This window comes from Miniopterus natalensis, chromosome 8 (assembly GCF_054644295.1).
Source record: "Miniopterus natalensis isolate mMinNat1 chromosome 8, mMinNat1.hap1, whole genome shotgun sequence".
Lineage (NCBI taxonomy): Eukaryota > Metazoa > Chordata > Mammalia > Chiroptera > Miniopteridae > Miniopterus > Miniopterus natalensis.
The window spans coordinates 18,563,887-18,585,435 of NC_142088.1; the positions used below are offsets into that span (position 1 = coordinate 18,563,887).

The window sequence follows — 21,549 nt, forward strand, 5'->3', positions numbered from 1 at the left end:
GCTTTCTTATTGGAGATCCATCCAAGCACCTGACTGTGGCTGGTAAGTAGGGTAACCCTGGTTTCTGCCTATTGTCCCTATCACCTTTCACTCTCAGAAGTGTCTGTTTGTATAATTATGTGGCCACTCTTTGTAGAGGAAAACAAAAGACTGAAAGTCAGATAATTCCTTTAATACAGTGGCAGGTGTAACAGACTTCATAAACATCATGACAATTTATAAGTACTTTAGAATAAATGCAACTGCTATTTTCTGAAATGGAATCAATAGTATGAGTCTTTTATTCTTATGCTTTAAGCAAAGAGCAGATTAACCACACTCCCTCCTTTTATATGATCACAGAGCTTCAGATTATAAGGGGACCTGAGAAATCAATTCTTACTGTTCCAATACAAACATGAATTTTATGACATTGAGACAGCTAGTCATATGTCTCCCCTTAGTTGTCTCAGTGACATCTCCAAATAGGCACTGTTCAATCTTACTGAACAAAAAGATCTTGTGCTAAAAATTAGGAAGACATTGAAACTAACTGAAGATATGTTCTTGTTGCTTGAATTAGTTTTCTGTTGCTGTGCAACACAAGCCTATGATATATTCCAGCGTAACTTTTGCTCATTTAACAAAAGCAATAAACCTAAGTCAAAGGGAAAAAAAAGATTTAACACTACTAGCAAAAACCAAGATACAAAGGTCCCATCCCAAAAAAAGAGACTTAGAGTTTTTAAAAGCATGTTTATGTGACTGCACATAAATGTGTGTAAAAGGGCATTATGACAGTTTTTACCACAAAGATTACAGTAAGAAAAAGCACTTTATGACAATATTTCACAAATTCACAAGGATCACTTTAATATACAAAGCAATGCTACCATTCGGAACACAAAGCAGCTAATATGTACATAGTGTTAATACAATGCTTTATAACTCAGTACATTTTTTCTTTACACAGATAAAGCACAAAAAGATTTATGTAAAAAAATTAAAACAGGGATGTTTCTAGAATGTAGGAAACTGTACTAGAAATGCATTTTCCTCATTATAGTTCTTTATTTAGTATTCAACTCCAGTAGCAACATCAGAGTTGAAAATCAATACCCTGTTTTGTGCTGATAATTTTGGGGGGAGGTATTTGTTACCCCAATCCTCAAGGGAAAACCAAAAAAAAAAAAAAAAAAAAAAAAAAAAAGCAAACACCTTTCTCTCTAGGAACTTCCCTGATTATTATTTCTAAAAAGTTTCAAGTGATACATCTAGGTTACGCATAATTCCTTTTAGGGGTGGGGATGACAACTGACGTGGACACATTAGTCAGAGACAACTTGACATGGAAAACTGCTAACTAGCACTCTTCTTTGCCACCCCCAATAAATCAATAATCACAGAAATATGTTGACAAATTATTTCCCACTTTTAATATAAATAATTTTATTACACACACAAATTGGAGTGGCACCTGGATAAAATTATGTCTATAAAGCATTTACCAATTCAATTTTAAAAACATAAGAAAATAAAACCTCCCAAACACAATGCTAGATTGTATCACTTGGCCAACTAACGTAAGATCAATCTACAGGGATTTTCTTCCTTCCCTACCAATTTTTCAACTATCTCAGACTTACTGTCACAGCTCTGAGATGTTTCTCAAGACAGAAGCTTGGAAATGCTATACTTCTGTAGAAAGGATTAAATAATGCCTGTATAAAGTAGGTAACATTTGAATTTCCTACTATTTGACCCTTTTCAAACACATTTCCTGAAGATTGTACATTTTCCTTTTTCTTGCTGGTGAGAATTAAAAATGTATCATGTTATACCAAGCTAGGACCTGTACCCACAGTACCAGAATGCAGACAGGTCAATATTTTCTCTCTGTGCTAAACAACTCTGCCTGTTTTACATCAATTTTGCTTCACAGGCTTTGTTCTATTTTTTTTTAATATTTTAATTTTTTTAAAAAATAAATTTCAAGCTAAAACACCTGAAATATAATCCCTCCATTCAATCGTTATCTGGTCCCTCTTGAAGTCTGTCTGCCCCTGAGGACACATACAAAGGCTTAAGCTACATTCACTAATCAGTAAGAACTTGTCCTAAGCATGAGACAGATGGAACTTCAGCACCCTGTTTGATTTATTTGAAATTCTTCCATACTGACTCAGCTTCAGGACATGTTCAATCCCGCAGGGATTAGTGCCTCTCTTCACCATTGATTCTAGAAAGTCAAGGAAACCAGTTCCTAGTACATACAGTGACTGTGCAGTCAACTTAAAAAAGTCAACACATCAACATTAAAAATATTCAAGATGTAGGTAAGCCACTCAAAGTTCTAGTTGTGCTTTGTACAACTGAGTGAGCAAATTTACCCCACAACTCTTCACCTACAGGCTTACTAAAGCACACTTCACTTTCTCCCTCATCTAAATCAGTCAAATTTAGGCAGCATCTCTTTGATGTTAACAAGGCCAATTTTAAGTGAAATAAATTTAGTCAAATGAATACATGTGGTCTCCACTATGACAATAATTAATTGCCTTGAAAATTCTCTTACCATTCTGGACATATCCATGGACATCGGAATCCTATACACAATATTAATGTCGAGGTGAGGACAAGTATCCTTCAAAGCTGGAAATTCTCACTTGAGTTGCTTTTCTGTCTATCTCTATTCATGATGAAAAAGAATAAGGGTCCAGCCCATCTTCTAACAGGGCTGGTCAAATTTAATTTCTTAATGTTTTTCTTTTACAATTACAAGGCTATCCTTTAGGGGCTAAAATATTTCAATCAATGAAAAGTTTCATTTAAAAGAAGTCCCATTATTTGAAGAAAGGAGAAAGACATAAAAAGCCTGTTGACAATTAATTGATGTGGGAATTTCTCAAGTTGCTAACACCAAACTGGGTCATTTTTAAAAGTGCAAGTTACACCAAACATTTACAAACAATATAATGTAAATACAATCCAGACAAATATACAACTTTTGTATTAAGTCATGGGAAACAATATACCACCAGTTTTCAGGGCTACAAAGGCAATAAAATAAAGCCCCTTGAAAATAACTGAAAAGGTATATAACCACTGTTTCTAAAACGCACTTTAATTCAAAATCTTAACTTTAAGATATAAACTTTATTTAATCCTGCAAAATGAAGCAGCCTTTTTGATCTTCAAAATAGAGACGAATTTATGCTGACTGTAGCTGATCACAGAATTTAAAATATATTAAAAATAAAAAGGAGAAATCTAGATTGAAGTCACTTCAAGTAAGTAAAAGCATCCTGGTTTAAACAAACTTGTTTCTTCCTAAGCCTTTGTATGATTCCACATGTCACCCAAATGGTCAAAATGATAGTAGGGATTAGGCCTGAGAGACAGAGATAAACTTCAGCCAGATGACTTCTGATTGGACAGCCTGTCTGGCTGGTATTGTGCTTTCAGATACTAGCACTGCTGCTGACCTACCATCAAAACACATTTTCTGACAAAATCCCTGCTCAAATGAAAATACCGAAATTCCTCCCCCAGGATGATTTCTGAAATACCAGTGGTACCTCTTAAAAGTTATCTTTAAAATGTTCTTACCACTGTTATAGCTGCCAGAGACAAAGCATAAAAACCAAATACTTTGGGGGGTGGAGGGGAGTTTTCAAGTGACTAGTAACATATTTAAAAGTATCAAGCCAAAGAAAACTAACAAAACAAAACAAAAAACACTTGGAAGAAAATTAAAAACAAAAATCAATCATGAGTGCTGGAGTAATGCAGTCCAAGAAACTACCAAAAGATATGCAATAGAACACGCAAAAATGTAAAATTTCATCTGACCTCAATATACTATAATACTCAGCATTCCTGACTTAAGAGCTCTCAGAGCTTCAGATTATATACTGTATGTATATATATATATGTACACATATATTATACAAATGCCACCCCCCCTCCCCAAGAATATCTAAAGAACAGAGCACCTATGACAATATTATGGTTGCCAATATGGTACTTGAGTTTGAAAAAGAATGAACTTAGAATTACATCTGATATCAATTTTTTAATGTGAACACATTGGATCTAGCCCTTTCTAAACCACTTTTCAGTTAAACACTATCAAAACTTGAAAATTAATAAGAGTAATATCAAAAATAAACCCCCTCCCACTTCATTTTTATTAATCTGTCCTATAGATAAAAGTGCCACATGGCCCTATGTTTGCAAAGTGATAACAAACTATTTTCTAGACAAATCAGTAGCATATGTACAGATTCCTATGATGACATTTTCATTCCCTTTTGGCCAATACGAAGAGAAAAAAAACAATTATTACCGGTAACATGGCCACATATGTTCTTGGCTACAGGTGTTTTTTTAATTATGTCATTTTCTTAATAAAAAATCTCAAAGTTGCATGCTTAAAAACTAACACCTTTCCCCCAATTCTTGTAAAAAAACAACAAAGTCTGCTCAAAAGATGCTTAATTTCTATCTGTATAAACTGAAATCTTCAAGTCTCTCCAAGGGTCTACAACAGATTTAGCAACAGAATACATGTTACCTCAGCATTAAGTAACTGACTTCAAACCAGTGCAACCATCCTCAAAGTACAAAGGACCGTCTTTATAACTTACAAATCCAACCAGCTACTATGGAAATGACTGCCTTGATTTATCAGGGACTATGGGGACCACCAAATTTCTAATTAAACAGAAAGCTCCAACTTTTGAAAAACATATAACTTCAGTTTACAACTTGCTAAATCTAGACAATTTTCATTTATAAAGCTTATAACATTCAAAATGTTCACTTTGACATTTTGATTCATTATGAAAGAATTCTAGTTGGTGAACAGATTTGTGATTTTGCTTGGTTTCTGTTAAACCAGTTTTGGAAAATGACATCTCTATGCTGATATACAAATAATTTTTACACTATAACTTTCCCCATTAGCTCAGCAGGATAAACATCAACCATTACAGTCGTTTGAAAGCCTTCTTGAGAATCTGGTGTATTGTCCAAATATACTACATCACTCAATTCTTAGAATGATGCTCCTTCATAAACTCTGTTCATCCTTGAAAAAAGACAATGGTTTGTTACAAACAAAAATATACCATTTAAAAATATTAATTTAAAATCTTACTTTTCAAAATGGACCTAGTAATTAACACCCATCTGCATATTTTAACACATTAACAAAGTAAACTTTAAAAAAATAACCCATGACTAAATATAAAACATTAATTTTCTAGACTCTCTTCTAAAAGAAATAACCTTCTCAAATGAGAAATTATAGCTAACATTATGTCAGTCTCCAATTCTTAAAATCCACCGTAGACTTATTTTTCCTTTAGTTTTATCTTTTAAAGGATAACTTTTAGATTTATCAGGTTTAGTGAATAAAATGAGTACTAAAAAGTAGTATTGGAAACAATGTATGATACATACCAACACAGACTGTTACAGTCAGGAGTAAAAAAGGTATCTCCTTTATAGAATGACAAAGACTATATAGCATATTGGAAACCTGAAGCATAATTATCCTTTTTAGAAGAAAACAAATGTTTGCAAGAACGATAATCCAAATACTGTAGTACAGCAGTCATTCGAACATGTCTGAAGAAAATTACTTTCCTTGTCATATCTAATAGTGTACTTTTCAGAGCTATATCCTTACAACTTCATTAAAAAGTTCACTACAGATACTCTGTTAAAGTATGTTAATATGGAAAAGATTTAAAATAAGTATTTTTCTACAACACAACATTTTATAAACATACCACTCTGCTTAACATCTTGAAGGCTTTCCTGTTGGTGGTATAATGTAAGTGCAAATGGGAACAGTTTAATTGGGAAACATTTTTTAAGTAAATGAGTGACAATATAAATATTTTTGAAGGCGATGACAAAAACATTTATTTAAAAACCTTGTTATATAACTCAGAGGGCTGGTTTGAGTAGAGCATTTTTTCACTAAGAATTTAGTACTAACTAAAACAAACTTTGTACTTATATTTACTTCAGTTTAATTTAAAATTAAAATACCATGCTTTTTTCATTCAGTTGGTTACTTCTTTTAATGTATTCAAAATGTTGAACACATACATAACTGAATTAAGAAGCAACAACTGCCCTATGGAAGAGCTGCAGTTAATACAGAATGTTTTTAAGAATCAAGGACAAGTTTTCAGTATTGAAGAGAATGTACATAGAAAGCACTCCAAATTCATTCTTACTTTCTTCAACACCATACTAAAATTCTTTAGGGGGTATGTCTTTTAACGATTTTACATAATTCACAATGGAAATGTGGAAACACATCAATTTGGCAATCACACTTCTTCATTGCACCTTACTTACTTTATGCATGCGGCCCACACATTACTTCAGCTCAAGAGGCTGGGGTAATTCTGTCCCTAAGGCAATCAAGGCGCTCAGCACAAACCTTGAAATCATTAAAAAAAAATTTCTTTTCCTCATTTCCCCCGTCAATTTACAAGTAAACCAATTACTTCTTGAGGAGGGTGGGGGATGAAATGCAGAAGTCTCTTCATGATTCCTGGTGCTGAAAATTTCTTGAGGGGAGAAGAGGAGGCAGGTGTAGGAACATTCACAGTTTAATGCAAAAGCACAAATGAATGAAATTCTGTAGTTGCTTTCAGGCAGTTTTGCGCATAGAAAAAAAGAAATGTTTAGAAAATAAAATGTTTATTTTGTCTTTCTGGTTGTGGCCAAGCCAGTTCTTTGTCCACCGTAACAGGTGATATTTAAATCCCAAATTAATCTGATTTGTGGCAGTAAAGGTCCTTAAGTGCTTTTAGCTCCTCAATCAGTGTCTTGTTTTGGTTTTCAAGCACTGCCACTCTGTTTTCTAAACATTTCACATATTCTTTCTTCTTTCTACGACACTCTCGTGCTGCTTCCCTATAAGCAAAAATGACATTTTTACTCATATTAAAATCCTAAGGTAAATATAAGTAAATAAAAATATTTTATTCTGTTGTGGTTTTTTTGACAAAACCATTTACAGCTATGAATTTACTTTATAAGAAGTAATTTTTCATATGTACCATTTTTATTGTTGAAGACTAATTCTATTTAAGATTTTGTCAATTATAAGGTATTCTTAGACTTAATCTACTTTTTTTGTATCTTTTATAAAGATTTCAGAGAGGAAGGGAGAGGAAGAGAGAGAGAGAGAAACATCAGTGATGTCAGAGTCATCATTGATCGGCTGCCTCCTGCACGCCCCCAATTAGGGATCGAGCCGTAACCCGGGCATGTGCCCTGACCGGGAATCGAACCGAGATCTCCTGGATCCTAGGTCAATGCTCAATTGCTGAGCCATGCCCAGCTGGCATCTATTTTCAAATGATATTTAGGTGTTAAACTGTTACTATTTTGAGTAAAGGTAATATTCATTAAGACATGGATTGGCCATTATACACTTACTATATTACAAATAAATTTAACATTTAATTTTAATATACAGACATGAAACTCTTGATCTTTAAATATACTGCTCATGAAAAGAAACAATTTTTAAATAACCTAGCCAGTTGGTTAAAGCCTAATGAATATATAGCCAACTGTGCACTAAACCTCTCACGGGGAAATTGCATGAAAGAAAACTACTTTATGATCAAATATTAACCCATAATCCTGTTAGTGATCTCATTAGTGTAGCTTATTAAATACAAAAATTTTAGCAAGATCCATCACTTCTACCAGAAAAAAAACTTAACACAAAAATCCTATTGTCAGCAGATGTAAAAGACATACATCTGGAAGAATGTGAAGACATACCTGACCTACAACAATCTCAGTAAATGCAACATATGTACCTGTTCTTCATTAGGCGAACCTCTCTCTTCCGTGCGGCTTCTTCAGCGGGCTGTGTAGGAAGCGCTGGGGAGGATGCCATAACTACTCCAGGGGCAATGGTGCTAGTGGGTGCTGTGCGAATCTGGTATGTTTGTACATCTCCAGAGGCAGCTAAAAAGAAAAATGGTGAACATGGTCTAAGACACTCAAGCACTGTGACCTGGTAAAACTAGGCATGTCAATCATCAATCTAAACATACATTTTGGATTAAAAGGGGGGAAAAAGGAACAGATGATTCTGACTAAAATGGTGAAACAATCAGCATTTTTTGGGTCATTACTGAGAAATAATCCCCAACTTAATGTATTTATTAGTACAGACACTTGGGTGAAAGAGGTCTTAACCTACATCTGCTGGGTTTTTATTTATCTTTCATTGGAATACAGTTCTATTCTGTTGTTAACATGCTTACCAACCTTAAGTCTAAAAGGTAAGCAGGGCACAGCTTGGGTCATCTTCCTAGATATAGTCCTCAATGTCTTCCTTTGATATTGGTAAATTCATTATTAAAAAATTTCAAGTAGACTCTTGCCAAGACATAAAAACGACCATGATTTTTCATCAAATAGCAAAATGGAAGAGAAAATAAAGCATTATGGTCAACTATTATGAATTTCTAATGGACACAAAACTGTAAGTATGAAAAAGTGTACCAAATGATGCCAAAATATCTGTAAATGTTTTAATGTAAATGATAAGGGCTAAATAAACTCAAGTTTTATTCTTCTAACTAAATGATCTATCACTTGCAAAAAGACACAGAATCACTATGTGTCAAACTGCTTCTACAAACAGCTTAATAATATGCCCTCCTAATAGTAAGGAACCTAACATTATCTGAGAGAATTTGAAGGTCTTTATAAAATTATTCATATTTGTTACTATCAATTAAAATGTGTAGTTTGAGTGGAAAAGATTTATATACTAAACATGTTACCATCTTCAAACTGACGTTCAGAATTCAAATTCACTGACATCCTGCTTTACAATTTTTGAGTACCTGCATGTAAAGTGAAAAGGTGTTTTACTCCCATTAACAAGCAAAGTATTATCTTCTTCAAATATTATTTTTTAGTAACAGAATATATTCTGTAAATACATTAGGGCCCTTTAAGTAAATTATGACTCTCTCTAGTTGATGTTTTAGAATCATTCAAAAATTATCTTCCATGATGGGGGGGGAGGGGGGGTGCAGAGATGTCATTACCTAACAGAGGCAAAACATATTATTAATAAAAACATCTTTAGAAACATTTATTTCCCCAGTATTCAATTTTTCAATCTGGTATAAACCATATTCTTAAAATATTCAAATAGTTTTAAAGAAAAATGGTAAACTCCTATCCATAAAGATTCCTGAAACAACTTAGAACAAAACAAAAATAAAACAGGAAAAAGCTATTTCCATAATTCATCAAGGATTTAACTACTGCTTTTCTACATATACCAGCAGAGTTGCATACTGGTATAAGATTTTTCAGAATATACTACTTTCATTTGGGGAAAAAAAATAATGATCTTAGAAATGAGGATGTAAATTTCTTTTGAATAAAAAGCAGAGAAACAGAATTCTGAACCTCCAAAGTTTCTTACCAGTACAATTCTCCTACTTGATACATGAAAAAAAAAAAAAAAAAAAGGCCCAGAGAGGTTAGGTCTCATTCAAGGTCACACAGAAAATCTACGCAGTTAGATCTAGAATCTAGCTTTCCTAACTCCTGATTTCACTGTCTTTCCATTTAACCTACTCTGTTTTTTCCTATCCCCAAATTCTAGAGGTGTTAAAGACAGAAGTTTTAATATTTTTTAAGCTAAAAATAGTTGTTTTTATGCCATGACATTTTGGTCCAATTGGAATAGTGGAAGAGTTCATAGAAAATATTATCTACAATGAAGAAAAATTTACATTTTAACAGTGTTTTACAGTATCATACTTACTTTTCTGAGTTACAAAATTTCAACCTTTCAAAGAATTTACCATACCTGTGAAATCTGAATTCTCTTACCTTGAACAACAACTTGGTTGCTGGGTACTAAGATCTGCTGGCCATCAGTGGTCTGTGCGTACTGTAGAATGGTAGTACCCGGTTGAGTGGCAGCTGCATTGGTCATGGTTAATGTTTGCAGGCCCTGTACCCCATCTGTACCATTGTTAGCCAGTTGTATTGCTCCTCCCTGGGTAATGGCAACTAAAACCCAATGGATTTTATTGTTACAAGTTTAATTAATAACATATAGGACTTTTACAATATACTAAATTCAATGAAGAGTAATTTGTGAGACATAAACTTGGAGAAATTATAACAGCAAATAACACTACCAAGAAGGATTTGGTACACTCAAGTACCTTTCTGCTCAGGAAACCCACATCCAATTTCTATAACACAAATGCCCTCTATGACCCACATTATAATTATAATAATATCTGTTAACAATTTTTTAAAAGTAAGTAAATGAGAAAATATTAAATTCCTTTTGAAGTTACTTGGTTCAGAGGACCACTTTGTGATCCACACTTCCTTTATTCCAGCATTAACTACCTAATATTTTAACTGCTAAGTATTTGCTGTCTCACTAGTAAATAAATTACTTGACGGTAGGAAATGTGGTTTTTCTTCTCTACTTTGATGTACTTAGTACAATAATGGGCATGTAATAGGCACCCAACAAATGGTCGTCTTAATGCATAATTAATAAAGCAGTTCAGTAGTGCATTCTTTTCTCTAACTTGCTAGCAATGCACAAATTATAGCAAAAGTTCACTCAATGAAACAACTGAAATGTCCTATGGAACTTAATTAGCACAGAGTCTCTCATGGAGTTTAAAATCAGAGCTTAAGATCATCATTTAGAAAAAAAAGAAAACTTTACTGCTATTTCTAAGTTACATATCCAAGCAATCTCATATAGAATCTTTTTTTGATTATTTACTAATTAACCACACTTGTCATTCATCTGTTACAAAGTAATCAACTTTGGCTCATACTACTAGATATTTCACTTTATAAAAAAATTAATTCACCTTTAGGGTACAGTGCATGGATAATGTTAATAAAAATAAGTAAATCATTATTTTATTTGTTACAAGCAATCCTTTAGATACCAGCATTGAGATAGGTAGTTGGATCCTTTTCCAGACACTCTCCCTGTTAGAGTTCAAGTTTTCCAAAAAGAGACTAAAAATTACAATATTACATATAAAATTGCATAATGGATTTTTAACTAAATAAATTAACATGTCTGACTTAAGCATGTTACTTTTTGTCTGTTAGAAAGGAATTAACTTGGGATCAATGGTCAGCTAGCTCTAGTAACTAATATCCTGAGTCATCTGTATATGGAAAATTATCTACTGATCAAGCAATAAATAACAACAGTTAATGGCTTTCATCTGGTTTGCAAAGATATCTGTGGAAATTAAGATACTGCAAATACAATCCACTCACTTTACTAATTCCGTAAGTTTTTATTATTTTTGACAAAGATTAAAAAAAGGGATATGTAAGAACTATTCTGAGATTAATATTGCAAGATAACTTGAAGGAATGAGAAGGTTAAGAGAATCAAACCACAATTTCTCATATAGAGTTAATAAGCAAATTCTACTGTATTTAACACATACAGCTTTCTTGACTACATACCAATGGACTCAAGGTGGGAAGAAAGAAGTAGAAAACTAGATATCAGGAGATCTGAGGTCTAGTCCAAGCTCCATCACTAAACTGTTATTTGAATCTGTTATCTCTTCTGTAAAAATAAAAATATCTGGTTCTAGCCACTAAAGTACAATTGTTGTAAAAATCAAATGAGATAATGTATATGAAAGTACTCTGAAAACTGAGGTCTGATCCTATCAAACATGGTTTTTCTCAATATTCATTTATACATTTATTTATTTATACAACAATTATTTCTTGATTTTTCCAAAAGGATTTTAGATAGCTTTCAATAAAACTAAATTCATTAAAACAAGAAGGAAAAGAGAGAAGTCAAGTCACTAATGTGTCTCTAGGTGTATATAATAATCCTACCAGAAAATCTAGAAAGAAAGAATATAACTAAACGTAAACTTAGCTGAGATTCCCAGTAGCCAAAAAAAGAGGAAATCATCAGGGGTTATAGTTTTGTTTAGTGAAACAAAACATTCAAGTTCAAAATGATAGACACATGTTTTTCTAACTAAAAATAGAATCTCTCAAACAAGACTTCATTGAGACAGTGAACCAAGTATGGATAAAACTAGTAACAGTATTAATAAAAAAAATAACCAATTTATGGAAGGAACAAAAATTGGTGCAGCCACTGGGAAGGGCAACTGGGAAGGATATGCTTTGGTTCAACAGTTCTACTCTTTGGATGCTACTCCACTGAGACAGTACTACATACATAAGAATGTTCACGTAGCATTGCTTGGAACAGTAGAGATGTCCTGTATGTTCATCAGTATGCATGCGAGGGACTGTTTAAATAAATGTTCTATTTAAATAGTGAAACACAATATAGCTGTTAAAGACACAATACACATAACTATGTGTATATATTGTCTATGGTATATAAATAATGGAGGTCTCACTTGCTTGAGAATACATGATAGCATGTGTTTGTATAAGTAGAATGAAAAAGAATGACAAAATAATATACCAAACTTACTACTGGGAAGGGATGAAAAAGATTTTTACTTTTTATTAATACTATGAACCTCTACCACTTGAATTTTCACAACCATGCATTTGTTTTATAAGTTAAGAAATATAAAAATGTTGTTGTATATATAAGTAGTCATTATACTGATTCTTAATGACAATCAAGAACATAATGTTAAATCAGTTCCATCAAGGTCATGTGTGTATACCCAGAGAGAGTAAGGGAGAAAGGTAATGAAATGACTAAGCTTTAAAAATCTCCAAGTATTAACGCTTTAAAACTGGTAATCTCCTCAGTTGCTGGAGGAGAGCGGTGTGCCAAATTAAACATCTACTTTTCTGAATTTGCCTTCCTTCTCTGAGATTCTGATGTACCTCTTTCCTAAAGGGCATGCTTTCTCGTTCAAGTGAGACGCACTGCACTAAGTGAGTCACTGTCACTAACAGAAGCATACTGTATCCCCTAGGTATGCTTAAGTAGGAGAAAGAAAGGTCATGCATCTGTCTTAAAACACGCATCTTGAATAACACAATTATTTGGATATAAGGCTAAAAAATACACACGTACAGGTACGTAGATAGTACCTGTTTCTCTCTGCCAACAAAGAACTTGAGGAGGAAAAAGATAACTAAACTCTATTAAACTTACAGAGTGGACAAGAAACTTAGTCAAAAATGCCTTTCTTCTACTTACTATCAAAAGTTTCAGCTCTGAGAGAGCTAAAATGTCTGCTATTTGCAAATCTGTTGTTAATCCAGCTGAAATGCAAACCAAGTTTAAGTTATAACTGGAAAACTATTAACTTGGGAGTCAAGCTTTTATACATATTTCTGACACAGGCATTAGAAAACTAATGCAGCAAAGGAGTTTCAATGTGTACATTTAATATGTAATTAAGAAAGGGAGGGGTGAAAGCATGATGGGCAGTACTGAAGTTAAAGAACATGAAAATATCAATATGTGAGGCACATTTTGGGAGTCAAAAAGATACTGGGAAAAGAGAACAAAAAGTACCATCCATACAAATGCCTCTGATCGAACACAACAGAATTCTGAAGGACTTTACAACAGATTTAAGTGAAAGATAAGTATTATCACCGAAACGGAAACTTTGGTAATTTTGCAAAAGAAATCTTTGCTTTCTATGAGCCAAAAAGGACTTAATTCAGCAGTCCTATGATTTATCATAATTCACTACACTACCTTTCATATTAAAAGAAATAATAATTGAATGCAGTAGACTGCAACCAAGCCTCTCCACCCCACCACGAAACATTAAATAGGATTTTACAATGCTGGAAGGGAAGATGAAATATTAAAAAAGATGAGTAATAAGACCATTTTGGGCCTTAAGCATAATCAAAGAATGATTATTTTTTATCTAAAAAAATGTGTATTCTCTATTAACATTATATATGAACTAAAATTGTGAAGTAGTGGTTCAAAAAACTTCTAAGACTCTCCATGCACTGGCATAAAACATAGGGCCATCTAAAGGGCTTACGTAGCTGGGCAATCCTAATCAAAACCCCGAAGAAAAGAAAATACTTCTGTTATAGAACTTTGCATATTGAACAGTAAAGGAAATATAACGATAGCAAGACCGAGAAAAAGAGTCGCCGCTTCTATGATTCCTTTAAGGAGAATGCAGACATTAGTTTTTCATCTCACTTTCCAAAACAGAAATATCTATTACTCACTATACTGTCCACTGCTAGTTTGGTAAATTGGAGTTGGCACCGTTACAGTGGTGATGGCAGGTGCTGAAGTCTCCTCTTCAGACTTCTCTTCTTCAATTCTTGGCACTCCTGGTGCATCAGAAGATAAGTCATTCAAAATTTTCCTAGAAAAACAGAGAATTATATTAATTAAAATAAAAGTGACATTACTGGCTAAATACAAATAATAGGAAAAGATCAGAAAACTGGTAAGCTGCTAGTACATAGGACAAAAGTTTAAAATAGGATCGGGGATCTATATGTCAAGATGAAATCATTCAAGGACCAGAATAAACACAGATGAATTTTTCTTTAACCTGAATGTAAACACTGTGATTCAAGAACAAGGTTCAAGTAGAGATTAATAAAATTTGACTACAGAAAAAAATCCTTTTGTGTGGCAAAGAACAGAAAAAAATTAAGTGGAAAGATGATCAACAATTCTAGAAGTAAGCTTATGAAGATTTGTGGAATTAATTTCCTGGAGATACTGAATATGGAGCCAATATCTACATATTAAAAAAATGGTTTTGGTCCACCTTGGAGGTAAGGCAGGGGCCAGGCAACTTCTCTAGCTGATTAAAACTATAGGAAGGTGCCCCTACAATTAGGAGTATCAGCAAAGCATCACCCTGAAACAACTATTAAATTAACAATAATCTGCTAAGTACCATGGCACAAGAAATGGTTGGCAAAGGTGTTGCTAAGTAGATGAATAGTAGTTTCAGAACTAACTTCTTAACTAGAAAATGCTATAACCTTATCAAATGTATTTCAAACTTTTAAACAGAAAAGCAGTAGCCAGCTTAATCTACAAAAATGGAAGCAGAAAAATATCAGTGTTTATCCAGGACTGTTCAGAGTAAGAAGTGCTCTTATTCTGTATGATAAGCTTCCCAGATGAAGAAAAGTAAGCTACAGGGTCCTGAACTGAACAGCTAATTGGTTTCCCAATATCTCTGATTTTAAGTTTTTTAACTATTAAATTCCATACCTGTAGGAAGGCCTCCTTGAAAGAATTTCTCTTCGTTTTTGGGAATCAGTTACACTATCCACTGACTCTTGTGAATCTTCACTTTCTGCAATAGTTGAAATCTGAAAATAAAGAAGAACTTTATCTTGATAATCAAATTTTGTTTCCATATTTTTATGAATTTTAAGAAAAAGTCAAATACAAAAGGACATAAACCTTATACATGCTTTAGATGAAAAAAGTCTGTTTTTATGAGAGACACCCACACCAATCACTTTCCTCTCCCCTTTACTTATTCTATAGAAGCCAGAGGACCTAAAAAAGTTGTCAAAACCACACTTTTGTGACATCCAAATTCAGCTTAATCTCTTCCAGGACTTCATGTAATCAATCCTGAATGTATTGATATTACCTGTCAGTTGTTTTTGTACAACTGGTAGAAAAAGACTACCAAGTAAAATAAGGTTTCTTGAATAAGTAATTATTTGGTCATAAGTCTATATAGTGACTATATAAATACTTTCCTTTAACTTCCGTGTAAACACTGGTGAATATATTTAAAAATGTGCAAATAAGATTGGTGATACCCCAACACAGTCCAGAGGGTTGTTTCTAGCAAGTTAGGAAGAAGCTCTCTGTTACATATAGACATGTTTCAAAGTTGGTCTTCTACAATTTTTATTAAGCAAACACTCAAGATTAAAGAACTGTGCACTTCTGGAAAGTATCCATAGACTGAAGAGTAACGAAGATAAGCTGAAAAAGATTTTACATGGGATAACAGCAACTAGTCTTTATTACTATGTGCCAGGTGCTCTGCTAAATACATATATTGTATTACTCAATACTCACTAATATAGTAATATTAGATGCTGGGTAAGTACAATTATTATATACATTTTATAGACAGGAAAACTAAGGTACAAAGAAGTTAACTCACCCAAGCCACAAAGCTAGGAAGTAGTGGAGTGACTGTCAATACTTGTCATCTCAGTTTTAGACATCCTTACAGGCACCAAAATCCTACTGGTTCCAATCTCAAACCATTTTTTTCAGAAACAGCAACCCAGAGGTTTTTTTAGACCATTTTCAGACTAGAAGTTCATTCACCTAGGCAAGCTTGTCTGTCAAATTTATACTGCCAAGTTTCCCTAGGCTACTCAACAGGGGCCTCCTACTTTTTCCTGAACTAGGTGTGCATGATGCTGTCAGGGTGAGATTTAGATTTAAACAAGGCAAAAGGGTCTGTGTGGGTTAGCTCCAGGTCAAAATTTAAGGCAATGGCAATAAGAAAAAACATATTCAGAGGAACCGAAGAAATCCCATAGGCACTATATGTGGTGTGAACCTAAGGGTTCTAGAGAGTGGGCACTCCTTTTGACAGGGCTTTGTCATACGCATTCACTTAAATGCTTCATAAACTATACTTACAAGCAAGTAATTAATGTGCATCATCCAAACACTGTAAAGTATAAGTATAGTCTTTAAGACCTAAAAATTAACAGGAATATTTAAGGAATCCAGAAATGACAGATAAAAAGATGGGCAAGGCTGAATTTACTCTGTGATTCTCTGCAGAGTAGTAACACTATAGTTACTGCCAAAGGAGCATACAAAACAATTTCTCACTCATCTGTAGCTGCTGTAACTCGACCTCTCAGCTCACAGACTTTATCACAGAGGTAGAGCAGATGAGGAGCTGTGAAACGGCCTTAACAGAAGGTCAGAATTTCAAGGACTAACAAGACCAAACTCATCGTGGACAGTGCAGTGTCTAAAGTGTTTACGTCATTAATACTTCTCAGAACCTTAGACCTTCTATTGTTCTCTCTGCCTTGTTTGACTCTCATCCTTATGACCTTTTAAGGATATATAGTGACTTAGGCACACTCTCCCAAGTTGAACATCATGAAACCAACTTCAAAACATGCTACCTAAACTACCCATGTGACAGTTCCAAAATGAAATAAAATACTGTTGCTTTTCTATATGTAGCCTTTAATTTTTTCAAACTCAGTGGATCTACTGCTCTTAGTAGGGGGAAAAAAACCCTCCCTCCGATCTAAAAGATTTTGTCAATTCAGACAAACAGAATTAACTTACCATATAGTAATTACTTGGAACAATGAGGCCAATTCCTATGGATTATCTACCCAAAATAAAAAACAACCAAACAAAAACAAAACAAAAATACACACATTTCTGAGACTAGTAAAAACCATGTCAAAAACCCTTTTTATATGCCCTGGATGGTGTGGCTCAGTTGGCTGAGCATTGTCCTGTGCTTGGAAAGGTTGCTGGTTCAATTCCTGGTCAAGGCACATGTCTGGGTTGTGGGCTAGATCCCGGGGAAGGGGGGGGGGGCGCGTGCAGGAGGCAGCTGATCCATCTTCTACTCTCACATCTCTCTCTTCCTTCTCCTCTCTCTCCAAAAATCAATAAAAATATTTTTAATTTCCTTTTTATAAATAAAAATTAATTATAGTTTAATATATATTCAATAGGCTATTAAAAATAACCATATGAAACATTATATCCCAATTTTAAGTATCATAGATTACTACCTCATTCCAATGACAGACCATTTCTTCCGGGCCCCACCCTCTGTCTCTTATAAACCCCTTCCTGAGTTCCTTAAGTAAGTCTTTAACCTTGGCCACTTATAAGTCCATAAATTTTCAAAAAGCCAAACTACCACTTGTAGATGTAAAGTTTTAGATCTATATTTCTCAAATGTCTTTTACTTTGTTAAAAACCATACCTCCTTTTTATATGGGGAGAGGGAAACTTCCTATTTTGATGTTTTTTGAAATTTCAAAATAAAATATCAGTGAAAATCAAAGCAATGGTAACATTAGATGCTTTCTCAAACTATATGCAGTCCCCTGGAACTTAAGTAATTTCCTGTGGACAGTTCACACTCATGGTTTAGGAAGTTTTTTACTTAGTGGATCTAGAAGTTTTATAAATGTCTAAGCAATAACTTCCAAACTCTTTTGATCTGCAGATCTCCCTTATAAATAAGAAAAATTTACATAAGCATGTATTTCTTATTTGTAAATTTTAAGTGTTACTTTACATTATAAAACAAAATTTTAAAGAGATAGATCAAGTATAAATATTAAAATGTATCTGTAAATTTCTTAAAGATAAATCATTTCTTTTTTTATAATAGTGAATGATTTGTTTTGATATGCTTCATCAAAAATCACTTAACAGTTTGTAATAGTGGCTCAAAAATACGATTCTAAGCTTGGGCTTTTGAAATATGATTTAAAATCCACTAATATTGAAAAAGAGAACTCGTGAGATAGATATAAAATATATGCATTTTTGGCTGGGCTTACTTAATAAAATAATTTTTCTTTTTTATCTACCAGTTATACAAACTTTTGATAAGATTTATCTAGTATACTTCCATTTTCCTGGCTCTCAGTTACTATATACTACTAAAAGATTTCATGATTTCATATTTTAACAAATAAGTCCAACACCTATTGAAACGCTAGAAGACTTCTAAATAGTTTAGAAAATTTTATTTCTAGGATTTTAAAAGTATACAGATTTGAGGTTTTAGATACCAAATTTACATTGTTTGCAGTTAAAAAAAAGTATGGAAACATTTCCAAATGTTTATTTTCAAAATGCTCTCTCCACAGCACAAGTTGCTTTCAAAACGTAGTTACTCTCTCATGCATTAAAATGTCACTTTCTTCTAGAAAAGATAGTTAAAAGGGATTTTCTTTCCAAAAATATATTAGGTAACATATCCTTTGCACATCCTTGCTTGCCATCGTTAAAAATATCGGAAACTTCAGAACACTTGTCTTATGTAAAAAACAAACAAGTAATTCAGCCTTTCATTAGATAACTCTTACACACACTGCTCCATGATAACCACTAAACCTCCTATGTTGCACAAGAGATTTTTATCTTGCCCCATCACATTACACAGTAAAGATTCTATCAAAAATTCCATCTCTACCCACTCTCCCTCTTGCTCACTCTATTTGAGTCACATCTTCTTGCTGCTCCTTGATATGTGAAGCATACTCTCACTTCTGAGCCTTTGGACTTCCTTTTATTTGTACGGGCTAGCCTCCTTCACTGTCTTCTGCTTACCATGTTCTCTGACCACCCGACATAAAGCAGAACACTCCAAATCATTCTCCATCACTTTTCCCTGCTTTAATCATCTTCCCAGCACTTATCCTCACTTGACATATTTTATTTGTACATTGTTTCTCTTCGCTCAAATGTGATCTTCATGAGAATAAGGAAGTATTATTTGTTCACTGCTGCCTTTCAAAGCACCTAGAACAGTGACTGGCACATAGTATGTGATCAATAAAAATTTGTTGAAGGAATAAATGTAATAATTTAAGGTAACATAATCCATAAATCCTCTGACATGTTTCAATTGCACTGTATTAAAAACGCATCCAAAACCAACAAATGAATAGTGAGGATGCCACTGTTAACTTCTATACATTTATGTCACTCCTGTAATCTGTGAGATTTGGCTTATTTTAGAAATGCTGTTCTAGAATAATTTTCTCCCATCCGGAAGTTTGAGAAACCATTTCTCTCCTTGTTGGATTGCCTCTTTTGACATAAACTACTTCCTAGTTATTAATATTAGTTACTGTTAATCAGCTGAACTGACCATTAAAACTTAATAGATTCTCCATGGATTAGGCCCTTTTAAAAAAATACTATACTTATGTCATTGTTTGTAGAATTCAGGCTTTTCAATTATAGGCATAGCTCACCTTAACGGAAAAATGTGTTCTTGAAAAGATGAACCCATTTCTATAGTTAATGGCCCTATAACCTCCAGGTCCAAGTTATTGTTGTTATTCTTGCCACAAAGTAAAGATTAAAATTAAGAATACAGTAAACAAATATCACTTATTATCACCAAAACCTGTAATCTTAACAAATTTTGTGGGTATAATTTTGGTAATTTTTTGGTGTTCTTTCTCCTACTATAAGTGAAAAAGTAAAGATTAATATGAGGTTGGAATTTAGTCTCCTGACTAGCAGTTTCTTTCTACTATTATCAGGAAAAAGATATGAGTAGGGAATTAGTAATGGCATAGAATGGAAAATGTAAGGTAGCATTCAATGAAATAAAAACTGAGGCAAAGGATAAGAGACACAACACATCCACTGTGATTCTATAGAAATATCAAATTCCTCTGTTTTTATCTGGAAAATACTGACTCCTAACTTGGTAAAAAAATTCCATTCCAAGTGTCTTTCAGTATAGAAATTCCTACAATTTAATGATTTCACATAAAAACATCTCCCCTCCCCACTAAGTGTTCAAGCAAGCCAAAAGCACAAGGACAGAATGAAGCAGAGGGGGGTAACAGCAGTTCAATACCCAAAAGTGTAACATGGCAGACAAGATCTAACATGTTCTTTCAACGTTAACAGAATGCTTCCAGGACAAAGGAGGCACTTCCCTCCATAAACATCCAGCAGCCTGGCTACCATTCCCAAGGAAAATGCAACAGCTCACCCACAAGACGACAATGAGGATGGTGATAAGGAATAGGCTATACCATAAAATAAAGGACCGAAGAAAAACAAGTGATTGTTTAGTCTGCACTTTGTTTTTTTAATAGGAAGGGGGTGAGAGATGGGGATTAGGAAGCAATCTAACAGAAAAGGAGTTAAACTTGCTTAACTAGTTTCTGAGGATAAAACTGGGACCACCAGGTAAACTTTTGGAAAGGCATACCTGGTCCATCACATTGAACAATATTTTAGCAATTACCTCTATTTATAAATTGGTTACCTCAGGAGATAATATGACCTTCCTTCCTCTGAAAGTAATGTTGGACTACAATTTGGTGGAGGGGAGAAAAGATATATAGGGAAATTAAGCAACAGACTAAGAGCAGGATAAGTAACACCTTTGGCCTAGAAGATGTCTTAATATTTTAATTCAAACCTGAATTCCATGTTTACAGAGAAGGACAAAGACATAAAGAATAATTTCTCACCTTCCTTTCTAAAAATAGTTCTCTCCAAATCTAGGACCTAGGACTCACCTGAGTTCCGGAGAAAAGTCTTTTTAAGTCCTTACAGGAAGACTGTGAAGCAAAAAATATGAAATGGGAGGCTGGGGTTATGGCCTACTTGAATGAATGTTCAAGTTTTTTTTTCTTCTTCTTCAATAAGCTCACTGCAAAGATGTATACTGCTCTAGGTTTCCCTACAACTGAGCAGTCACCTTCAGAGGTCTACATTGCCTTTAATTCCTTTGGATCCAACCCAAAGGAACAATCTCTCCAAAGAATGAGATAATGTGTAGTATAATC

At 33.7% G+C, this 21,549-nt stretch overlaps 1 protein-coding gene across 4 annotated transcripts in view; it reads right to left on the reverse strand.

The window, feature by feature from the left end:
• Positions 1–720: 720 nt before the first annotated feature.
• The window catches only part of CREB1 (cAMP responsive element binding protein 1), a 47,382-nt gene continuing 26,553 nt past the window's right edge, over positions 721–21,549 (reverse strand). For 2 of the 4 annotated variants that reach the window (XM_087819621.1, XM_016196708.2), the window contains exons 4-8: positions 15,239–15,339; positions 14,227–14,369; positions 9,889–10,071; positions 7,842–7,992; positions 721–6,921 (exon numbers count right to left, since the gene is read on the reverse strand). In XM_087819621.1, coding sequence (XP_087675747.1) covers positions 6,777–6,921; positions 7,842–7,992; positions 9,889–10,071; positions 14,227–14,369; positions 15,239–15,339 — 723 coding nt within the window. In that variant the 3' untranslated portion in view covers positions 721–6,776. Of the gene's footprint in view, positions 6,922–7,841; positions 7,993–9,888; positions 10,072–14,226; positions 14,370–15,238; positions 15,340–21,279; positions 21,322–21,549 lie in introns of all 4 variants that reach the window. The other 2 variants (XR_001601994.2, XM_016196711.2) reach the window with 2 other exon arrangements.